This window comes from Podarcis pityusensis, assembly GCF_964106645.2.
Source record: "Podarcis pityusensis genome assembly, chromosome: 6".
Taxonomy (NCBI): domain Eukaryota; kingdom Metazoa; phylum Chordata; class Lepidosauria; order Squamata; family Lacertidae; genus Podarcis; species Podarcis pityusensis.
In genome coordinates, this window is record NC_138030.1 from 43321492 (window position 1) to 43344135 (window position 22644).

General features: G+C 46.3%; 2 protein-coding genes across 4 annotated transcripts in view; one reads left to right on the top strand and one right to left on the bottom strand.

Moving 5' to 3' along the window:
- LOC308479384 (uncharacterized protein) overlaps nucleotides 1-4962 on the top strand; it is a 32231-nt gene extending 27269 nt beyond the window's left edge. For all 3 annotated transcript variants that reach the window (XM_081010053.1, XM_081010054.1, XM_081010055.1), the window contains exons 17-20: nucleotides 227-316; nucleotides 1823-1921; nucleotides 3166-3306; nucleotides 4091-4962. In XM_081010053.1, the coding sequence (XP_080866179.1) occupies nucleotides 227-316; nucleotides 1823-1921; nucleotides 3166-3306; nucleotides 4091-4270 (510 nt within the window). In that variant the 3' untranslated portion in view covers nucleotides 4271-4962. The remainder of the gene's footprint in view (nucleotides 1-226; nucleotides 317-1822; nucleotides 1922-3165; nucleotides 3307-4090) is intronic.
- PRICKLE4 (prickle planar cell polarity protein 4) overlaps nucleotides 4877-22644 on the bottom strand; it is a 31570-nt gene continuing 13802 nt past the window's right edge. The window contains exons 2-8 of the mRNA XM_081010119.1: nucleotides 19315-19483; nucleotides 17994-18101; nucleotides 16465-16602; nucleotides 15623-15826; nucleotides 12678-12864; nucleotides 7287-7610; nucleotides 4877-6216 (exon numbers count right to left, since the gene is read on the bottom strand). Of these exons, the coding sequence (XP_080866245.1) occupies nucleotides 5645-6216; nucleotides 7287-7610; nucleotides 12678-12864; nucleotides 15623-15826; nucleotides 16465-16602; nucleotides 17994-18101; nucleotides 19315-19467 (1686 nt within the window). The 5' untranslated portion in view covers nucleotides 19468-19483 and the 3' untranslated portion in view covers nucleotides 4877-5644. The remainder of the gene's footprint in view (nucleotides 6217-7286; nucleotides 7611-12677; nucleotides 12865-15622; nucleotides 15827-16464; nucleotides 16603-17993; nucleotides 18102-19314; nucleotides 19484-22644) is intronic.

A 22644-nucleotide genomic window follows, 5' to 3' on the forward strand; every position in this document is an offset into this window, starting at 1 on the left:
TGGCTATGCTGGCTAGGACTGATGTGAGTTGGCATTCAGCAACAAATAGAAGGCCACAGGTTTCCTGTTCCTTATCTAAGCAAACACTGCTTTTGGTCTGACATGGTGCACTAGTTTTACAAAGGTGGGCATTTATCCCACAAATCTCTGGTGGTGGCTTATTTCAGACTCCATTTTATTTATTTATTTATTCCTCCTGCCCTGTAAAATGAAATCCAATTCACAGAAGTTAAAGAAAAAAATATCATCCTCTCGGAAAACTGAAAAGAAGAAGAAGGCAACAGCAATTTCAGAGAAAGCAAGAAAATCTACCAAGGTAGCTGAAGAAATGTATGGGTGTCTTAATATGATGATGTATGTGATCTTGTGTCCTGCTTCTAGCCTTCCCTTAGGCAATTGGTCGACCAGCACAGGAAACGGTATACTGGACTATGTTGGGTTGAAATAAACGACAGACAAATGGCAAGTGTCATCTGGGAGGCATCTCTCAAACATGTGTCGGGGAGCCCCTTTTATTGAATATTACAGCATTGCCACATATGTGCTTGTTGCTGATTGGTTAACACAAGTACAAAGCAAGGGTTGCATATAAGACATTAATCATCAATAGGTTAAGGGTTGAGAGAAGGAACACAGAGTTAGACAGGCATGAAAACCTTCTTATCAAGCAATTACTAATGATTGATATGGTGTGAACTCAATGTGGACTGAACATTCCAGGGTGGTAAGAAAAGAATGTACACAGAAAGAGAACTACCCATCAGGACAAGATAAGGTTTCTGTCTGATCCAGCAGGGTTTTTGTGTACATAACCCAAATTAAGCCAGTGAAATGAGTATAAAACCTGCATGGTCCCAATGATAGCATGAACTCTCAGTAATAGAGGTTCTCCAGTACAGAGTTGTCTTCTTAGTGGAAGGTGGTGGTTGTCGTCGTCAACATCATCATCATCATCATACCTTGGCGTGTATCTTTCCAGCATTTTCGTTAGCTGAACAAATGTGCTTCTCTTACCCTTGTGGTACCATGTAAATGCAGGCAAGTTGAGGTGGCAGTGATTGCCTATTAGTAAGTGGAGTTTTCCAAGCGGTATCAGTTCACTAGATCATGCCTTTTCTAATATAAGGCACTTCAGAATGCTCCAACTGCTTCAGCAGCAGGAGGAGATCTACCCTTCTGTTGTGGCACTCAGTTTTGGAAACTAGTCATGTGACTAGTGTGTATACTCTGTTGACAGGATAGTCAACATCCTTGGGAGTTCATGGTGGGATTTTTAGTCCACAGGGTAAACTGTAAGAACAAATTCATTGGTGTCCTTAGGTGTCTTGGAGTTATTTCACTCCGATGCTCAGATTAGTATCTACCCTTCCTCTACTTAGCTCAGGATATGGATATGGATTATACCACTACCTTTGAAATAACCCTTTCACATAGGCTGGAGAGTGACTGCTCTTACTAAGTTTCATTATGTGAGTGGAGATTTTAACTGATCTCCCAGTCATTCTGGCCCTCCATCCATTTGCTCATCTTTTGTTTTCGTCGGTACCAGCTCTGCTGGAAAGCTAAGTCTATGTCACACCCTTTCCTCAAATAATTCAAGGTGGGGTATATGGCAAAGGTTTTGTTTTTTGATATCCTGCCAAGGTTGATAACAATCCTTTACATCCTCCTTGGGTTGTTGGCAAACGAATCCAGTTGTAGCAACCAGTATGCACTACAGAGTTTCCTGCTTGGGTAACAGTGTTAATTTTCTGGCATGAACAAAGCCTTGCTTTGTTAGTGAGGAGATCCAATTAGGTCCTTTTCTTTTTGGTTTCTACAGACTAAGAAGAAAACCAAAGGGGACCAAGCTGGTGGTACACCAGTCTCATCAGAGACTGCACAAAAGTTACAGCCGGTGGAAACAGAATTGCCTGACCCGGTAGGAAGGAGGATTCAGTCTTGCAATGGCTGGTCTTCAGCCTGGACTAGCAAGAGTGTCTTTCCCCTTAGTCCTCTCTTCACTATTTTCCACATGTTGGTATTTGTAACTGATGCATTTATTTCTGAGTTCTGCTGGCTGTACAAGTCATTTGCTGCAGAACAGGGACTGGGAACAGTTTTCAGCTTGGGGGCCACATTCCCTTCTGCATAACCTTTGGAGAGTCACATGCCAAGGTTGGAGGGGCAGAGGCCAGAGTGGGTGGAGCAACGAATGTGTTTCCTCCCTCTTAGTTTCTATACACACTCAAATGCCCCTCTCTATCCTCCATCCAGACAAGCGAGAGGGGAGTAATCAGAGCTCAAGGACATGTTCGAAAAGGAGTAGGACGCATTCCACAGGCAAAAGCGCTTGGTTTTGTGGAAAGAATGTTGGAAAGTTTCCTGTGTAGTTTTTGATTAATTTTTAACTTTCTGTTTAATGTCACTGAGTAGAGGTTGCTAGTTTGTATTGTACACAATCAAGTACTTTGTGGCACATACACAATTGAAGGCCAGACATCAGGAGAGGGATGTTATGTAACAAGTACAAAGAGAACTGATGTGTGCATGTCCCTTGCTTTATTTTGCCAGTTATGGAAATGTAGAAAAGCTGTAAAAACCCTTTGCTCAGTGACGTTCCCTTCAGACTTGCTCTGGGGGTGCTGTCCTGCTGCAGCAATAAATAAAGGGGATACCTACAGAGTGCCTTGCTTGATATCCTGCACCTTGTCTATTATTTAAACTGATTCCCACCTGGCAACAAACTGGGGAGTGGCCTCCCTTAACTATGGGGGTGCAGAGCAGTGAGGAAGTGTGGCCTGGAAAGGGTTCTGACCACCAGATAGACAGGCCTAGAGGATTGCATTCAGCCCCCAGACCTGAGGTCCCTGTCCCTCCCACTGTAAAGGCCAAGATGCAAAAGGTTATGGAATCATTTCCACAGCCCATAGAAGCATCTGGCTTAATGAAACATCATTGTGTGATACCTAGATCTTAGTTGTGACACCTGAAAGCAGCCCCCCCCCACCTGGGTTTCACTCTAAGACTACTGTCAGCAGCCTCACCAGAAAAATACTTAATTTCATTCTGTTGTGAGCCAGTGATCTTGTCTTCCTTGTGCAAGAGCAAAAACTATCTTTGACACAGCCCTAGTTTCGTTTTAGGCCATGTTAACACCTTATCCCATTGGGAAAATCTCTATAGATCCAGGCAGCAACCTGCAGTGAGGATGCAGACCCCACTCAGCCCCTGTGTGCTGGAGAGAAAGATGGCTTTTCATCATCCTCAAGGACTTCTGAGGACCGTTCTGCAGCTGTACTAGCAAGAAAGGAAGAGATAGAGCAGGTAACTGAGCCTCTTCGGCATGTCAGTATGAACTGGGAGATCTGAAGGTGCTATTTTCGCTCCTGTATCTGACACAAAAGGCTTGTGCAAGGCCAAGCATAAAGGGGCCTGTCGCAGACTAAGGAGTTGTAGTACAAAACATCTGGAGGGAACCAGGTTGGCAAAGGCTGTTTTAGGGGAGTAGTCCTATCCTCCAGCCTTATTTGCTTAAGTCACGTGGGTCCCAGTGGGGCACCTATAAACAAACATGGTCCCCAGACTCAAGAAATGTTCACACCTCTGACAGCAAGTTTGCGAAGTGTATACTTATTGCTTTGTGACACCTCAAATTGTCTTGACTGACATTTAAAATTAAACAAAGCAGCAAATACTTTGCAAGCACATGTCTTGGTCCTCATACACAGGGCAACACCATAGGAAGCTGCTTTATACTTGGTCAGATCATTAGCCCATTTATCTCAGTGTTATCTACACCGTCAGCAGCTTTCCAGAGTTTCAGGCAGGGCATTCCCAGCCCTACCAGGAGACGCTGGGGATTGAACCCAGGATATTCTGCAGGCAAAGCAGATGCTGTACCACTGAGCTACAGCCTATCTCCCCACTACAGCATTAAACAAATAATTTCTTAGAAAAATTGTCTTCTTACAACCTGGGGTTTTGGTGTGCTAGGACTCTGGGCTGAATGTGACCAGCCCAGTAGATAAGTGAGGTAGAACTGGTGTAGAGTGGCAGTCTTCAGATCGCTAGTGCTTTTGCCTGACAGACACTTTGCCCTTTCCTGCAGGCCTATCAGCGAGTCCTCCTCAACTTTGCAGTGGTGACTGCCATGCTGTTGGAAACAAAGCCATGCATGGAGGAGGCGATGGAAGCAGCCTTGCGGGCCAACTTGAGAAGAATCGGGAACTACTATGAATGCATGCTGAAGGACTTCATTGACAGCTATGACTTGGCCAATGCCATCTAATAGGATGATCTGACTAGTCTAAGGCATGTTGCGCAACAGAGTGAGTGGGATGGGAAGCTGCGTGTTTTTGGATTTGGTAGCTGAGGCACTGAGGTTAGCTTCCTCTTGGTGGAAGATGAGGAACTCCAATGGGTTTGACTGCAGCAGCAAGAGTAAGGCTTGAAAGTATTGTGCAGATGCTTAAGAGTATGGGAGAAAAAGAACACCACCTCATAAGGACATTTTTTCAGAAGTAGATTGTTTTGAGAAGTGTTGACTCACCCCAGGGACTTCTGAAGGTGTCAGAAATTCATTGCAGGAGTAAGTTGAATGGGAGTGGTAAGCTGGTTTTGGCATACTACCCTGTTAGGGTTAGCTATTGGAAAGGTTTGCCTTTTAATCTTGAATCAAGATTTCCAAGTAGGATGGCTAATTTTGCATTTTTTAGATCTCTTTAACCACGGTTCTCCTGCTATTATAGGCAGAGAGAAAAATGGAGGATTCCTGCCAGTGCAGCAGCTTTAGTAGCCCCCCACCCACAAAACTCTTGTGAAATGCTTTTTAGATTTGTTTCCTGAGAACTTAAAAACATCTTTTTAAATAAAAATGACTGATGTAGACAACACATCTCTTGGAGCTGCCTTTATTTGCTGAGTGTGGCTTCCCTGAACTATCACTGTTCAGACAACTATAGATAAAACTGTATAACTTTTTTTTAGCATCCTGCTTACAGTTGCCAAGTCAAGCATTCAATGATTAAGGCAGGGTTAACCTATTTATTCTTCACACTGCACCTTTTGAAAACACAGAAATTGGAAGGATGAGCTGGTAGGGAGCCAGAAGGATCTTGGAACTTGTGCAAAATGTGTGCAGGTGGTGAACAAAGGGGTACAGCCTTGTTTCACACGCTCTACACTACAGCATGTGCTGGCCAGTGAGCTTCTTGTAAGTATTCATGCTGTAGTAGAGAGTTTAGAAGCTGAGAGTGTCCTGCCCACAAGGCTCTGCTGAATTACACTAATCTTTACATGTTTCTTCCCTGTGTAACTAGGAAAAAAGGGGAAGGGGGCAGCTGCAGGCCTTTGAGGAGGAAAATTCCAGTTCTAAAGCCTCTGAAAATGCACAATGTGACCAAACTGGCAATGCAAACCTCTGTATATGTGAGAGTCTTGCTTCTCACTCAAGTCTGCTTATTCGCAGTTCTTCCTCAGCTTTGCACTTGTAGGGAGATGACTTTTCACTTTTCAGCATGCACACCCATCAACCGCATTGCTACATAAGATGTCTGCTTGTGACACTATTTCCACCTCCCCCCCCCCCCCCCCGCAACACTTTTCGGGTATCCAAGAACTACGTTCTCTTTCTCTTCTCCCTCCCCCCCCCCACCAGCCCAAACTAACATATACTGCAGTGTTTGTTGCTCAAACGTGCTCTGGCTGCCCACCCTATCCCTTTGCCAAGTGTCTCTTGCTCCATATTGGGTAGAACAATCCGTCTGGCCCCAGGCTTTGGGATGGGCTTTCCGAAAAAGAAGCCATCTGGCTCAGAGTCAGAATCTGAAGAGGACGAGCAAGTAGGGCACCAAGCATCGTCTTGTTCCACCACAGCTTCCTGCTTGCCCGTGCTGTCCTCGGGTGGCATTTGCGAGAAGTCCCTGTTCCACACTGCTGCATGTGGGGCTTCGGAGGCGCTGCCCCTAAAGGGATCGTCTCCAACTTGCTGCTGAGGTGTTAGTGGGAAAGTGGACCCTAGCAGTTGGTTCTCCGTTAAACTGACAGTGCTGTGAACTACCTCTAGCCTAGAGGGGCTAGAGGTTCCCCGCTCTGCTTGAGGAGAATCAGTCAGAAGTTCAGTTTTATCAAACTGCTGGGAAGCTATTCTCTTTCGGAAAATAGTGCTTGCTTCTTCTTGGCTCCTGAACTCAGGACACAGTGATGAATCCCCAGATGTGTGAAGTGTTTCCATTGCTGGTAATAAGAACAACAAGCATATATTAGAGAACTGGTCTTCAACTGGTGGGTCATGCCTTAATCCAAGGTGGGTTGCAACAGGAGCAGCCGCACCACCATGCAAATATATGGTAAAGTACAGGTTTGCTTTAATAGTGGGTCTTGGGTCTGAAAAGACAGAGGTCACCTGTATGACGACCCTAAACTCCCAAGTCTGACTGCTGAATAAAGTCTATAAGGCAAGGGCAGGGGAGGCTGTTTGGCTTCTCCTCCAGCTCTTGGTTCTACCCAGCATGACAAACTAGTTGGGGATGAAGGAAGGTGCAGTCCAGCAACATCTAGAGAAGGGCAGTCCAACTTGATATACCAAGAGTACTTTGACATGGGACCTGCAGGCTGCACACTGCCTTGTCACCAAAGGGGGAGTGGGAGCAAGGCCAACATTTTACACACAACTGCTGGCTAAGCAAGGTGCCGGGCTTTGGGAAAGGGATGCAAGGACCCTGTCAGAACCCTCATGCCTCCTTCCCAAAGCCCAGCATCTTGCTTACCCCGCTTTGGGAAGCTAGTGTGAGGGCTGGCAGGGTGTGTGTGTCAATATTGCTGAGGACCACCCTGATCTAGAGAGCAACAGACTCCCCTTCTCCATTGTAGATAATCTTATCAGGACAGACATGAAAGAAGCATAAACATCAACCTTTTCTATTATCGGGCAGAGATGCTATCTGGAATCAGAATCTGGCATCTTGTGAAGCCCAAACCTCGCCAGGGCTGAGCCCTGTGGCCTCTTTTTGAGCCTTGACAAGGGAGGAGCAAGCAAACGTCTCTTGCCCCTTCTGTGTAACAGTGTGGATTGGGCCTCATGGCAAGCGAATGTGCTGTGGTTACGGCAGCAAGCTCACTCAGTAAGGGCAGCTAACTAAGTCACTCAAGAGACCTTTCCCCCCACCACTATTAAAAAAAATCTGGAATCAACACTACATTAGGAGTAGAATAAGGTAGGACTGGGGAGCCTTCTATTGGTTTGGCTCAAAGGTGCCTATATCATTATCCCTGCTGCTGAAGGCTGATCACCACAGACATCTTACCATCTGAATCTGCTGTTTCCTCACAGGCATTAGGGTTGGTTCTTGCAGCTGCAGAGGAGCAGCCTGGGCTGCTGTATCTAATTCTAGAGATGGGTGTTGAGTCAGGGGATGGAACAGAGATGAAAGCGGAGTCAGAGGAATCTGAGCCAGTGGAAGACAAGGCCGATTCCTTCTCTAAGCTGCAGGCCTCAGAGCAGAAGAGAAGCCCATTTTGAGTAGTGACCAGCTGGCCTTGCAGTGCTTTTTTGCAAATGCTGCAGCAGAAGCAGCAGGATTTGGCGTGCCAGTGCTGACCTTGGAGGGTGGCTTGCTCACTGTCAACACCTGCAAGAGCAGAACAAAGCACACTAGTTTAACTATAGGCAATTTCAATGCAGAACTTCGTTTGCATTTATTGCTGATGTGGCCTCCTTGCGCCCCCCTCCCCGGTTAAATAGGGGATATGTCCAGGTACATTTCAGACCCCAAATGAGAAAGTAAAAGGAAAACTGGCTTTCATACTGCTAAGACAGTATGATGATGAGATAATGCAGGCTGAAAATTAATTTGGCCACTTCACCCAGCCAGCCTACGGTTTATCACATTCTCCACCAGGAGCCCCTGCATGATACAAGCTAAACTTTTACCATCCATCTGCTTGATCACAAAGAGAGTTAAGTTGTAGTGCCAATGGTGCAACAGAGTCATACCGATGTTTCTTCATCATTTACCAGATTGCCTCTAGTTTGAAGAGGGTGTGACTGGATTTTTGTAAGGCTTTTACATTTACCAGTTTTGTGAATAATATTAACTGAAAGGTTTAGAATCTGTCTGATTATTATACGATTGCTTTAAATGCTTATGCCAAGGGGAAAGCTTTCTAAAATCATACTATGTATGATTAAACCAATTACTGCAAATGTGGCCGCTATTTTAGAAGGCTTGGGATTAGTGAAATGCATGGAGAATAATAGTGCAGTGCAATACCTTACTCAGAAGATCCATCGGCTCATCTTGCATGCTACAATAACATAAGCCATAGCTTAGTCAGTGTGCAGGCTTCTGGGCCGCTAGAGAGGAGATCACAGCCACTTTGCTCCTTCTCCAGTCCTACCGCTGTGAGCCAATCCATTATTTGGATCTGAACCTGGGTTCATGGTTTGTTACATTTCAGACAAACCATGAGCCGTAACCAAGGCTTGTTACGATTTGCGGTTTGGCTGGAGTGAGACAAACCACCAGGTTATGTGTGAAAAGCATGGTGAGTCAAACCACGGCTCTACGCAGCAGGGTTAGAGGAAGAGCAAAGCAGGCTGCTGCTGCCGCTTTGCCGGTGAGTCTTGGGGAGGACCGCTCCCCCTGCAAGCCCATCTTCCATCTTGGGCCTGGGGGCGGCCCCCATACTCCACCTCAGCATATAAGGCTCCAAGGAGGCCTCGGGACATTGCTGCTGCCGCTTTGCCGGTGAGTCTTGGGGAGGACCGCTCCCCCTGCAAGCCCATCTTCCATCTTGGGCCTGGGGGCGGCCCCCATACTCCACCTCAGCATATAAGGCTCCAAGGAGGCCTCGGGACATTGCTGCTGCCGCTTTGCCGGTGAGTCTTGGGGAGGACCGCTCCCCCTGCAAGCCCATCTTCCATCTTGGGCCTGGGGGCGGCCCCCATACTCCACCTCAGCATATAAGGCTCCAAGGAGGCCTCGGGACATTGCTGCTGCCGCTTTGCCGGTGAGTCTTGGGGAGGACCGCTCCCCCTGCAAGCCCATTCTCCACCTTGGGCCTGGGGGCGGGCCCCATACTCACCACCGCCACAACTTTAAGGACACTGGTGCTGCAGCAGCAAATGTTTAAACGTTTTATATATTTTAAAGTGTTTTAAAAGTGTTTTTACTTTTTACTTTGTTGTACCACCATAAACGGTGGTTTTTATCCATGTATTTTTATTTTGTTTTCTTTTATTTTGGGTTGGGGTGGGATGGTTGTTGAGTGGGGTGGGGATTGGTTTTGTTTTGGTGTAATTGTTTTTGTTTGTTTGTTTGTTTGCTTTTGTATTTTGTAAATGGAGGCGAGTATGAGGCTTGGGATTCCTACTGTGGAGGGGCGAGGGAGGTATGGCAGTGGGGGCAGATGTCATAGGCGAAGGGGATCGAGATACGGATATGCTCGTACCCCTTCCAATCTGCGCCCCATCCCGAGAGACGAGGGTAGGGTGAGCAAGGATTACTCACCTCCGTCACTGGTGTTGTGCAATGCCAGGTCTATAGGCAACAAAACCGCCACCATGCGAGATTTCATCATCTCGCAGGGGGTCGACCTGGCTTGTGTGACGGAGACCTGGGTGCGCGAAGGGGATACTGTTACCTTACGAGAGATGGTGCCCCCGGGTTTTTCCGTCCTCCACCAGTCACGGACTGTGGGCCGGGGGGGAGGGGTGGCATTATTAATCCGGGAAGATTGTTCTTTCAGGGCTCTACCACCGCCATCGATCCCCGGCATTGAATGTGTTGGCCTAGTGTGGGGCTCCGAGGTGAGCTTGGCTGTCTGGCTGGTGTACCGGCCACCTAGCGCACCAGCAGCCACCCTGTCAGGCCTGCTGGAGGCGGTGGCCGGCTGGGCCTTGGAGTTCCCTAACCTATTGGTATTGGGGGACTTCAACATCCATGCCGATGCCACTCCCTCCTCACAGGCTCTGGACCTGGTGTCTTCCATGGCGACACTAGGGCTCTCCCAGTTTGTTTCGGGCCCCACACATCAAGCAGGCCACACGCTGGATTTGATCTTTGGTGTCGGTATAGATGTGATCATGTTTCCTTCGATCAAGGTGCCATGGTCTGATCACTATGCTCTGAAAGCCAGGATTGATGTTCCACCCCCACCCTGCTTAGGTGGCGAGCCGATTTGGGCTCGCCCGCGGAGGCTGATGGGCCCTGATAGGTTCCGTCAAGCCTTACGGGACCTTTCTCCCCCTGGCGACTCATTGACTGAGCTTGTTGAGGGCTGGAATACCCAGCTCCTGGCAGCCATCAATGAGATCGCACCTAAGTGCCCTCTGCGACCCCGCAGAAACCGGGCTCCCTGGTTTACTGAGGAGCTCCGGAAAATGAAGCGGGACCTCAGACGGCTAGAGCGAGTATGGCGGGGTGCCCGTGACGGAGCCTCAAGAACATCTTATAGAGTTTTTATGAAAACCTACGAGATGGCAGTGAAGGCCGCTAAGAAGTCCTACTTCTCGGCCTCCATTGCATCCGCTAGCTCTCGCCCGGCACAATTATTTAGTGTAATTCGGTCTTTAACGTCCCTCGAAGGACAGCCAAATTTAAATAATAATTTGACACACAGCTGTGAGGCATTTGCGAGCTTTTTTGCGGAGAAGGTCCTGTCGCTCCGCCATGACCTCCCTGCCAATTTGGATACAATAAAGGAACTGGAGGCCCCTCGACTGTCCTCGGGTCCAGTATTGGACCACTTTGACCGGATATCCCCAGCCGATGTGGACAGACTCCTCCGAGCTGGAAAGCCCACCACTTGTCCTCTCGACCCGTGCCCGTCTTGGCTGATTAGAGCGTGTCCAGACGAGGTGCGGGCCCCCCTGGGGGATATCATCAATCTGTCCCTTGGCACCGGGACATTCCCAGGGGAACTGAAGGAGGCAGTGGTGCGTCCGCTCTTAAAGAAAACATCATTAGATCCCTTAGATCTATCCAATTACCGCCCAGTTTCGAATCTTCCATTCCTGGGTAAGGTGATTGAGAGAGCGGTTGCTGAACAGCTTGGTAGGTTTCTGGATGAAACATCGGCTCTGGATCCATTCCAGTCCGGCTTCCGCGCTGGTCATGGGACCGAGACGGCTCTGGTCGCCCTAACAGATGATCTCCGCAGGCAGCTGGATCGAGGCGGGTCGGGGCTGCTGATTCTTCTAGACCTGTCAGCAGCCTTCGACATGGTCGATCACGAACTCCTGGACCACCGCCTTGCCGACGTGGGGATCCAGGGCACAGTCCTTCAATGGCTGCGCTCGTTTCTCTCTGGTCGGGGACAGAGGGTGGCGCTTGGGGGGGAACTGTCATCCCGCCACTCCTTGGTGTGTGGAGTGCCCCAGGGTGCGATACTCTCCCCGATGCTTTTTAACATCTTTATGCGCCCCCTCGCCCAGCTTGTCCGGAGTTTTGGGCTGGGCTGCCATCAGTATGCTGATGACACCCAACTCTATCTGCTGATGGATGGCCATCCTGACTCGGCCCCAGACACACTGATCAGATGCTTGGAGGCTGTGGCTGGATGGTTACGTGGGAGCCGGTTGAAGTTAAATCCTTCGAAGACAGAGGTCCTCTGGCTGGGACGGGACGATATGGGATTGAGGGGGCAACTCCCATCTCTTGCGGGGGTGCAATTAGTGCCAGCACCGTCCGTTAAGAGTTTGGGTGTAATCTTCGATACCTCCCTCTCCATGGAGGCGCAGATTGCAGCTATAACAAAGGCGGCATTTTTTCATCTCCGCCAAGCTAAGCAGTTGGCTCCTTACCTCTCTCGCCCTGACCTAGCCACTGTGATCCACGCGACGGTCACCTCCAGACTGGATTATTGTAACTCGCTCTACGTGGGGCTGCCCCTGAGACTGACCCAGAAACTCCAGCGGGTGCAGAATGCCGCAGCGAGACTCCTTACGGGGTCTTCGCTGCGGGATCACATTCATCCGGTGCTATACCAGCTGCACTGGCTCCCGGTGGAGTACAGGATCAGGTTTAAGGTGCTGGTTTTAACCTTCAAAGCCCTATACGGCCTAGGACCCTCGTATCTACGGGACCGCCTCTCCTGGTATGCCCCACAGAGGAACTTACGGTCTTCAAATAAAAACATCTTGAAGGTCCCAGGCCTCAGAGAGGTTAGGCTGGCCTCAACTAGAGCCAGGGCTTTTTCGGCTGCGGCTCCAACCTGGTGGAACGCTCTGTCACAAGAGACAAGGGCCCTCCAGGACTTGACATCTTTCCGCAGGGCCTGCAAGACAGAGCTGTTCCACCAGGCCTTTGGTCAGGGCGCAGCCTGACTCCCTCCTTTGGCAATCTTTACAATACTTTAGTTTATGGTTGCCATCAATTTTGATTTTAATTAATTCTTTGATGTTTTTATAATGTTGCACTATTTTAGTGTTGTTAGCCGCCCTGAGCCCGGCTTCGGCTGGGGAGGGCGGGATATAAATAAAATTTATTATTATTATTATTATTATTATTATATCCTGGCTGGCATCTTCATGCAAAGGCATGGTTTAGCTTTGTATTACATGAGCAACAGGTTATCGAGTTCACTGGATATTACTCAGTATAGGCCTGCAGTTACAACAGAAAAGGTCCATCTCTCACTGAGCAGCCAGACACTACTGCATTCTATGCAAGACCACAGAAATGCTCAGCACCTACCAATGATCTCTCCACAGGCTTGGCAGACATCTGCGTACAGACTCTCAAAGCAAGCACAGCAGCAGGGCTGGCCACCCTTCATGACATAGCGCCGTGCCCCCAGGGGCAAGTCACACTCGAGGCAGCAAAAGTGCTCTTCATGCCAGCGCATGCCTTCTGCCTCCATGCACTCCGAGGTGAAGATCAGCTAAAGAGGCAAAGAGAATGCCAGATATCAAGCATGCAGTGTGCTGAGGGGTGCATTTTGGCTCCTAATTCTTTGAGGTACTTTTGTCATTGAAGACCAAGAAATTAAAGCTTTCTGCACCAAAGCTTTACTACATTCAGCAAAATTGGCAGCATAGTTGTTGTACCTAAAAGCAAGGCTGTACGTAAAGGTAAAGATAAAGGTAAAGGGACCCCTGACCATTAGGTCCAGTCGTGGCCGACTCTGGGGTTGCGGTGCTCATCTTGCTTTATTGGCTGAGGGAGCCGACGTACAGCTTCCGGGTCATGTGGCCAGCATGACTAAGCCGCTTCTGGCGAACCAGGGCAGCGCATGGAAACGGCGTTTACCTTCCCGCCAGAGCGGTACCTATTTACCTACTTGCACTTTGATGTGCTTTCAAACTGCTAGGTTGGCAGGAGCAGAGACCGAGCAATGGGAGCTCACCCCATTGTGGGGATTCGAACCGCCGACCTTCTGATCGGCAAGTCCTAGGCTTTGTGGTTTAATCCACAGCGCCACCCGCGTCCCTACTCTGTCCCAAAATAAAATTCTCTGAACTGAACACATTGTGGAAGCATCATATATTTATTCACGTATTGTTTTATTTTGATTTTCCCCTTAATGGGAACTGTGCCGTAACATTATTTCCTGGCTACTGGAATTTAAGGCTTGAAGGTTTCACCAAATCCAGCCCACGTAATTTCTAACTTATCTTCGCAAATACAGAAATTTAAACACCAACTCTCATAAAAACAGAACAGATTTTCAAACTTGGGTATTATTTTTTGTGTGGAAATGCAGAATGCATAGCACTAGCCTCAAGCCTAGTATATAGACACAGACCTAGTTTTGTTGCACTTCACTTTGTTGCACTTTGCAGATATTGCTTCTTACAAAGATGCAGGTGCAGCTCCAGGCAGCCTGGCCACTTCCTGCGGAAGGAAGCCCCGCACCTCTACAGCAATGGAGTTGGCATGGGCTGGAGCTGGGTTTCCCCCCTCCTACATCCGCAGCTGGGGGGGGGGCTGGCTTAATAGAGTGCAGTATAGTGTAAATATAACTTTTATATGCACCGGGAAACACCCCCAAAATAGTGTGTCTCGCTTTATTACTCTATTTCCTTTATTATGGGGGTCAGGAACTGAACCCACAATATCTCCAAGATATGCCTATATTTACTTAGCATGGAAATAAGTTTTGTGCCTTTAGCAGGTCATACCACAGTGAACCAGTGGGCCTGCTACAGATAGGTAGCCGTGTTGGTCTGCCATAGTCAAAATAAAAAAATCCTTCCAGTAGCACCTTTAAGACCAACTAAGTTAGTTCTTGGTATGAGCTTTCGTGTGCAAGCACACTTCTTCAGATACACTGAAACAGAAGTTGCCAGATCCTTCACCACCCTTCTGAGTAATACCCCTCCCCACCTTCTCACTATATAGAAGGATCTGGCAACTTCTGTTTCAGTGTATCTGAAGAAGTGTGCTTGCACACGAAAGCTCATACCAAGAACTAACTTAGTTGGTCTTAAAGGTGCTACTGGAAGGATTTTTTTATTTTGGCAGTGGGCCTGCTGTAAGATACCACTGTAGCACTTTTCAGATTAAATTTGGGAGGGCTCCTCCACGGTATCGGGATGCCTTCATGGGATAGTCAAAGAACACACAAGGTGGATGAAACTTCATTCCCCTGTATAACTACAAACCTCATCTCCCTGCTTACAATATAACATCATTTTAATTGATACTTCTCACTACAGAGAAAGGTAAAAGGGATGCAGGTGGTGCTGTGGTCTAAACCACCGAGCCTCTTGGGCTTGCTGATCAGAAGGTTGGCAGTTTGAATCTGCACGGCGGGGCAAGATGCCATTGCTCTGTTCCAGCTTCTGCCAACCCAGCAGTTTGAAAGCACACCAGTGCAAGTAGATAAATAGGCGGGAAGCTAAATGGTGTTTCCGTGCTCTGGCACTTGTTACGATGTCCCATTGTGCCAGAAACAGTTTAGCCATGCTGGCCACATGACTCGGAAAACTGTCTGGACAAGCGCCAGCTCCCTCGGCCTGAAGTGAGATGAGCGCCACAACCCCATAGTCACCCTTGACTGGACTTAACTGTCCAGGGGTCCTTTACCTTACTATAGAGAGAAAAGTTTGGTCTTTTGGAGACGGCAAATAACCACCTCATTGTGGATAGGTGGAGATTATAAATAAGGTAACTGCTGATCTCTAGAAAGAAATCTTGCAATCCCTATGAAGTTTTCAATCTTTCATTGCAAGTCCTAACCAGATTGAAGATGGTAGATTATGATGTTGGATTGAAGTTAAGTGGTTTCTAGCTGTAATGGTATAAAAGAATATGGAAAAATTGGATTTTCAATAGGTCAAAACTTAATGCTATAATATATTAAGATTAAAGATCAGGATAAAATAAGGAGGGAAAGGAATTGCTGAACTAATAAATTGAACGGGAATACAAAAAAGGGAGGCATGAGGAGGTCCGGGAAACAAGTAAATGAAAGATAAGTGATGAAAAGATGGAATTGTTTTTAATTGTTTTTTTTTTTGTATTTTGTATTTTTCTTTTCTCTATTTTTCTTTTTCTTATCAATGTAACCTTTTTTTGAAACCTTAATAAATATCATTAAAAAAAAAAAAAGAAGGTGGTAGATTAAGATCAATAGTTTCAAGCAGAGATTAGGAATTGACACAAGACCCCAAGTGTTTTTATATGCGTATACCTACTTGATCACATGAAGCACAGCGTGGGCGGAAGAATTCTGCGTGGTGCCGGCCACAATAGATCTTCCCATCTCGCTGGAAGTAGATGAGATCTACTAGGGGCTGGTGGCAGGTGTGACAGACAAAACAGGCAGGATGCCAGTAGCTCTGGTCTCCCAGCTTAGGTGCATAAACACCTTTTTCACCTCTGATCAACCTCTTACCACACTGTAAATCAAGCAGAAAGGACCTTTTTATCTATGGTGCATCTTTATCTGCTCTTCCTGCAATACAATATTGCTGGCTACCCACAACCCAGGTTGTGATCTTCATGGACATGTGATACCCTCTTATTCGCCTTTTGGGGAGGGGGGAGAGGGAAATCAACTTTTTCGTTTCAACAATTTTTCGTGAAAAAGGATTTCATTAAATATTGTGTCTTTCTGCCTCACAACAGGCTCCCAAGGTTCCTGACACCAGTGAAAATTAATACATAATAAAAGGCTTATCCACAGTTACCTTTCCTGGCACAGTCCGCACTTTAAAGCTCTGCATCCAAGAGCCCCCCTTTGCATAATAATAATAATTAAAAATAATTTTATTATTTATACCCCACTCATCTGGTTGGGTTTCCTCAGCCACTCTGGGTGGTATACAGCATTTCTGGGCAGCTTACAGCTTTGGACCTTTCCCCACTAAAACCCACTCAGCTCAACTGGAGCAAATGGCAATCCATAGAAAACGTGTGTAGCGTCAATCTTCTCTAGTTCTTATGCTTAGCCAGGGGAAAGCAAACCCAGATCTTAGACTTAGGCATCTCAGCCATGAGAACACTAGTGTCCAGTTTTAAAGAAAGGATGGCTCACCTTTTTACAAAAGCACCCGTGAGTTGTGGGGGGCACCAGGCATGTGACTCCCTGTCCCAGGGATTCCTGCCGTCGCTGTGAAGCAAATATCCGTAGCCGCTCCCTTTCCTCCTCACCAATGGATGGGCAATATCTTGCCTTAAATAAAAGCACAAGATTGTGTCAAGACCCAAAAGAGCATTCAGATTTTCTCCAGGCAGACAGCTGCTATCAAACAATCCACAATTGATTTCAGAAGAACTGGACATCAAATATGTTAAGCTGTCGGTGAACATATCAGACGACACAGCGATTCTTCAAACAGCTCTTGTTTATTCACAGGCCAGAACAGAACTGAACTGAAGGGTTCAGCCAGCCTGCTTAGCTAGAGCTCCACTAGAACGCAACAGTAACCATTCTCTGTAACTATCCAATCATTGAACGTCACTTTCGATCCCTTATCTGCATATGTGGACCTGAGTGAAAACTATCTACAGTATCCCCCGCTGGCCCAGGGTGAGAACTTCAGTACATAACAAAATAAATTCTACTTTATTTCTAATAGTAAATCCTGATACCGTAGACAACTGTCACCCAACTCTTAACACATGCAATGCTGCACGTGTCTATTCAGCAAGCCCCACTGTGCTCAATGGGACTGACTTCTAACAAGTATGTTGAATATGACTGCAGGCTAACTGACTTTCCTTAGTGCCTTGGAATGTTTTTGTCCATCACATATATCTTTACACTAAGATTTTAAAAGAACAAAGGCATTGCACTATTGGGTTTAATTGAGCCAGTCTTTCAAACAGAGTGCAAGGAGAACTTATTTGTGTGGACAGTGTCACTGCATGGTCCAGTCACTAGGTGGCAGCAGACTCTTGACAGGTGGAGTCAGGATTTTCCTGTAGCTGTTCTGTCTAGCTTCCTAATTGGTGTGTCTTATAAAGCCTTCCATTAGTACAGTATTTATAACAAACTCTGGCTTACTGGTCCTAGTATGTCATTAGAGCTACAAAACTTTTGAGGCAACAAAGAATTTGTGATAGGAATATGTATGTTACCCAAGGGGATCAGCAAGTGCGGAAACAAGTACACAGTCTCTAAATTTCTGAATGCTAAATTTTGGGAACAAATAGCAAGGGCTAAATAAGTCAATCTTCGTTTCCTGTTCTTCCTTCCCAGTAGCACCCTTTACCTGTCTTATTCCATTAGAGGAAGGAAATGAAGGTAGAAGATTTGAACTGAACCAATGTTACACTTTTACCTTCACTTATAAAGGGGCTTCTTTTGCAGTACTTCCATAGAATAAGTATGAAGCTATGTGGTTAGACTTTAATTAGAATTACAGTGTGGTTCCAAGACTATAAATAAGAGCACAAATCTGTCCCAAACCCCTTTAGAGGCACTGGCTGTGTTAACATTTATTAGTGCATAAAATGAGTACCCAACTATTTGTGGTCTGGAAAAGAGTAGAGTTTTAATCAGTTTTTCCAACCAAGGCAAGACTGCCTAATGAAGACAGAATGTAAGAATGGGAATCTTACATCGCAGTCTTGCGGGGGCAGCTGCTGAAGGAGAGCTTTGATGCGGTGCTGGTTCTGGGTGGCAACAGGGACTGCATCTGATGAGTGAGAGTCAAAGTTTGGTGACACCTGCAAAAGCAAACAAGATTGAGAAGCAGAGATGGAGTTGTGTTTTCCCCATGAGTTTAGGGAACAATGCCTGCTTGCACCGCTGTCTTCCCTCACAACCCTCCCCCTGGCAGAGTTGGCTGGAGATCTGAGACGTTTCCCGTGGGAAAGGGTAAAGCCCAATGGAACTGGGTCTCCTGCTGAAGGACTAATGAAAAGGAACTGGCAGAATAAGGAGAGGAGAGCTGGCTTAGCATTCGTCTGCATTAGCATGCATTTACAGCATAGAAACCTATCCCCCAAAAGGCTGTGTTTCTCAAAAGCTAACCTTTCTCTGCTGCATTTGTACTTGGGAAAGCAGCAATAGACAGCCAAATTTGCTCTGCTGTTTTTGACTGCCCTACCCACAACTCTTCTTCTTTCCATGGAATCAGAACCCAGAAAAGGTAGGGTATGCCACAGCACTGATGGAACAGATCTGGGGGTACTTCCAAGCTGTTGCTGCTTTGGAGTGGAGCTGAATCACATACCATCAAATTCAGATTGCACAATTAGAGTTGATTGGGAGTTTTGTGCAACCTAACCAAAAGAATGGACTTTTAGTAACAAGGGAATGAGGAAAGGTGATGAGGACAGGCAGTGGAAAGTGTGGAACAACAACTTGTTTTGACGCAATGTCATCTAACCTCCCCACAGACATGTAAGAAGGAATTCACTCATTAAATAGACAACATTGTCTAATCCAGGGGTAGGCAACCTAAAGCCCGGGGGCCGGATCCGGCCCAATCGCCTTCTAAATCCGGCCCGCGGAATCAGCATGTTTTTACATGAGTAGAATGTGTCCTTTTATTTAAAATGCATCTCTGGGTTATTTGTGGGGCATAGGAATTCATTCATTTCCCCCCCTTCAAAATATAGTCCGGCCCACCACATGGTCTGAGGGACGGTGGACCGGCCCATGGCTGAAAAGTGTTGCTGACCCCTGGTCTAATCTACCTGCAAACAAATCAAGATGAATGCTCAATAAAAAAGGTTATCTGGAATTGCCCTGGGTGCTTTTGGTTTCTAACCCCAAAGGGAAGTAAAATAATAATCAACAGCAGCCTTGCCATTGTCAGCAATTAGAAGTGATGAAAATGGAGAAAAGGCAAACTTGCCATGAGATTTCCAGGAAAAACTATTGCAACATTTAGAACAGTCTTCCACATAAATATATCATCAAGTTCTGCCTTACCTCTGCTGGGGGAATTTCCGTGACAGGCCCCGAGTAATCTTCCAGGGCGCAGCCAGAATCACTGTCTGAAGATGAAGCAGGTAGTAGGTATGCCAGTGTTCCACCGCATGGAGCCTTCTCTCTCTGGGACCAAGTAGGGCTTGGTTGAGACATCAGCAGAACCGAAGCGCTGGAAAAGAAGTGCCTGTGTGAAGTGACTGGGCCCCTCTTGGATAGACTCCCCAAATGCACATAGCAAAGTCACCAATAACTGTGATCATCTCGGTCATCCATCCGTTCAATGGGAAGCATCACTGAGAACTTTAGGAGCATTAAAACTATAGCAGGATCATTTGGTGTACAGTAAGAGGCAGGGAGTTAATGCAGTACAAAAATAAGAGCACAGCCAAAATATTGCTATATCCAGAAGAACACTGTGCTGCATGGGCTCCTGGAACCGGGATCCTCCCAAGTGCTGCACAAAATTTTGGAGATTTGCTTCCATAACTAGCAAGGGGTTAGAGTTCAGGTGCTGTTGTCATTTTTGTATCACCTGTTGGACTTGGTCATGTGTGCTGTAAGAATGCTAACTGGGGGGAAATGAAGGCAACAAGTCACACACAGATTTTCAAAATAAAAAGACCAATATGACCAAGCTGCATTTTACCACCTTAAGCAGTGTCTTGGGTTTTATCTACTTGAGTAGTGTTGAGACCCTGAGATGAATGCTAAAAAAAGATGCAGAAAACATGTTCAGAGAAAGAGTGCAAGTCCCTACAGAGCATCTTTGGTCTTTGGGTAGCTCCAAGGAGAAAAGGCAACTAAGAAAATACTTCACACATTTATAGGAAGTTGAGACCTATTTCCTTAGAAAGAATGTGGTATGAGCCAGCAGTGAATTGTGACAGGACTGGGCAGAGGCAGTAGCATCTTTCTTGCAGTAGTTCTGTTACATTTGTTGAGATGGCGATGGAGCAGGATGAGGTGGCTGTGACATGGGGAGGGGGACGGACGGACTGGAGTAGTGGTGGCCACCAGCAAAGACCCAACTGCCTATGCCTCCCTTCCTCACACGCAACCACTGGTGTGAACCAATAGAGAAAGAAGCTCTCTGTCTCTGATGTCATTGGTATAAGTAGCCAATCAGAAAGATGCGGGTTCCATTTTCTTAATAGCTCTGAACTTCCATTACAGAACAACTAGCCAGTGTAGACCAGCTGAGATGTTGTATGAAAAGCATTTCACTAGAAAGATGTACTGTATTGGAAATAAAATCCATGATATTGGTCCATTTAGGAATTCCTTGCAGGGGTTCTAAAGAGGGTTACCAGGTGAACTTTAACAGTTGTGTAGAAGACAGAATTCCAGCAGAGGTGGCTTGTCAGTTTTCCCCAGCTGTTACAAGGTGCAGAAGCCCCTGTCCTTTTTTCCATCTGCTACCTTAGTTTGAAACCCCAGACACTCTAGATGGCACTGTTACATCAAAATATAAGGGTTCTGTTTTTCTGAAAAAGGACCCTCAGAAGTGGAAAACAGAGATGCTGTATGTACTTTTGTAATCCAAGAATTTTTTTTTTAAAAAAGAATTATTTAAAAAGAAAAAAGGGTGTTAAAAACTGCTGAAAGTTTGGCTCAAACCTTGATAACTTTTCTTTATGATAAGTGTTAAAACCTCTCCCCTACCCCCTTGATCTAAAGCCAAATAGTTTACACAAGCAACCAATGAAGTGCAAAACTATAGCAGACCTGTAGCACTTCAGATTGTGGAAGGGAAATTGGATGGTTGAATGCTTTTCTGTTTTGGGGGTTGGGATGTGAGAGAAGGCTAAGCTGGAATTTGTCTCTCCGGCATCCCCTGCCTACAGTCTGAAATGGTAAAGTCCAGGAACATTTGTTGCTTTTCTTAACTAGGCCTAATGCTTTGCAAAGCCTGCCATTTTAGGCAAGCCTTTGGAAATCTAGCTGCGGTTTTAATTTTGCTACTTTAGGGTTTCAATACCGCCAATTTGCTGCAATTATTTTTATTTGGTCTTTAAGCCTCCTCAGGGATTTGAGAGGCGGGATAGAAATTTCAATCAACACACTTTTAATGTTCGTGTTGTGACTGGTTGCCTTCATATGCTTGGCACATGCCCAGATCACCAGCATAATCCATTACCATTGTGTGCAAAATGTTATACAGTTGTTGATATGTATGCTGGCATCTGGGTGTGTAGCAAACCTATCAACACTGTGACTGTGCTAATTCAGATGAGGCTGCCATAGAATCTTCTCAAAAAGGTTGTGTGAGTCAGAGCGAACTCTGCTGTATTTTCTCTAGTGCTGCCATAATTGCAAGCCAAGTATGTTGCTGCTGCCCATAAATTCATGTTCGGGAGACAGGCACACTTTGACTTCGGGCATTAGGATGAGCTGTAATCTATTCTTCCCCTCTGTGGGGGGGGGGGATATTTTTCCCCTCCACACCCTTACAAACCTGCAGTGTTAATCATTCCCTGAAGCTTGGGGCACTGGGGGCTTACACTGGGTAGCTTTCCTGGTTAATGGTTACACCATGGAAAGAAGTGGACTCATCTCCCAGTTCTCTTTTCCAGAACTTGCTCATTTCCTTCCTCCCGTGTATCTGTTTCCAAAACAAAAGAGAGATTGCAGTTTGATGGCTCAGTTCAACTGCTGTGATTGCTTGGATGTCTTCCCAGAGTCTAACACTCTCCAGCTAGATTTCCTGTCCCAGCTCCAAATGAAGGAGAGAGAGAAAAGAGATGATTCTGGATGGGGGCTGGGGAAGGGTTAGTTAGATGCAACAGAGTCATGATGAATGATCAGCAGCTATGCTTTTAGAAAAAGAGTGGAAGGAGGTGACAAGATCATATATACAACAACAAGGATACTGTTTCAGCATGCTGGGATGTGAAAGCTCCTTCTGTCTAACTAGCACAAAATTCCTTGTTCAGTCAGAAAGACAGACACACAGGAGTTCTGTCTGATATAAAGACAGCCTTCCACAGCCTGCGGCCCTCCAGATGAATGTTGGACTCCCAATTCTCATCAGTCCCAGCCAGCATGGCCAATGGTCAAGAAGGATGGAAATTGTAGGCAACAAACTGCTGGAGCGCTTGTTTCATGCAGAAGGTTGTTTAAGGGACATTTCGCTGAGCGACACACAGAGGGGTTCTAGAAAGTCTATTTTATAGTTTAACCACACACACACCAAGTGCTTTGTACTTTAATAAAAATATTTCCTGACCTCTTTTGTTATCTTACATAAGACTGAAAACAACTTTGCACAAATTTACCTTTACAGTCCTGTTAGTTATACCATTACTCTTGCCTTTTTCAACACTATTCACA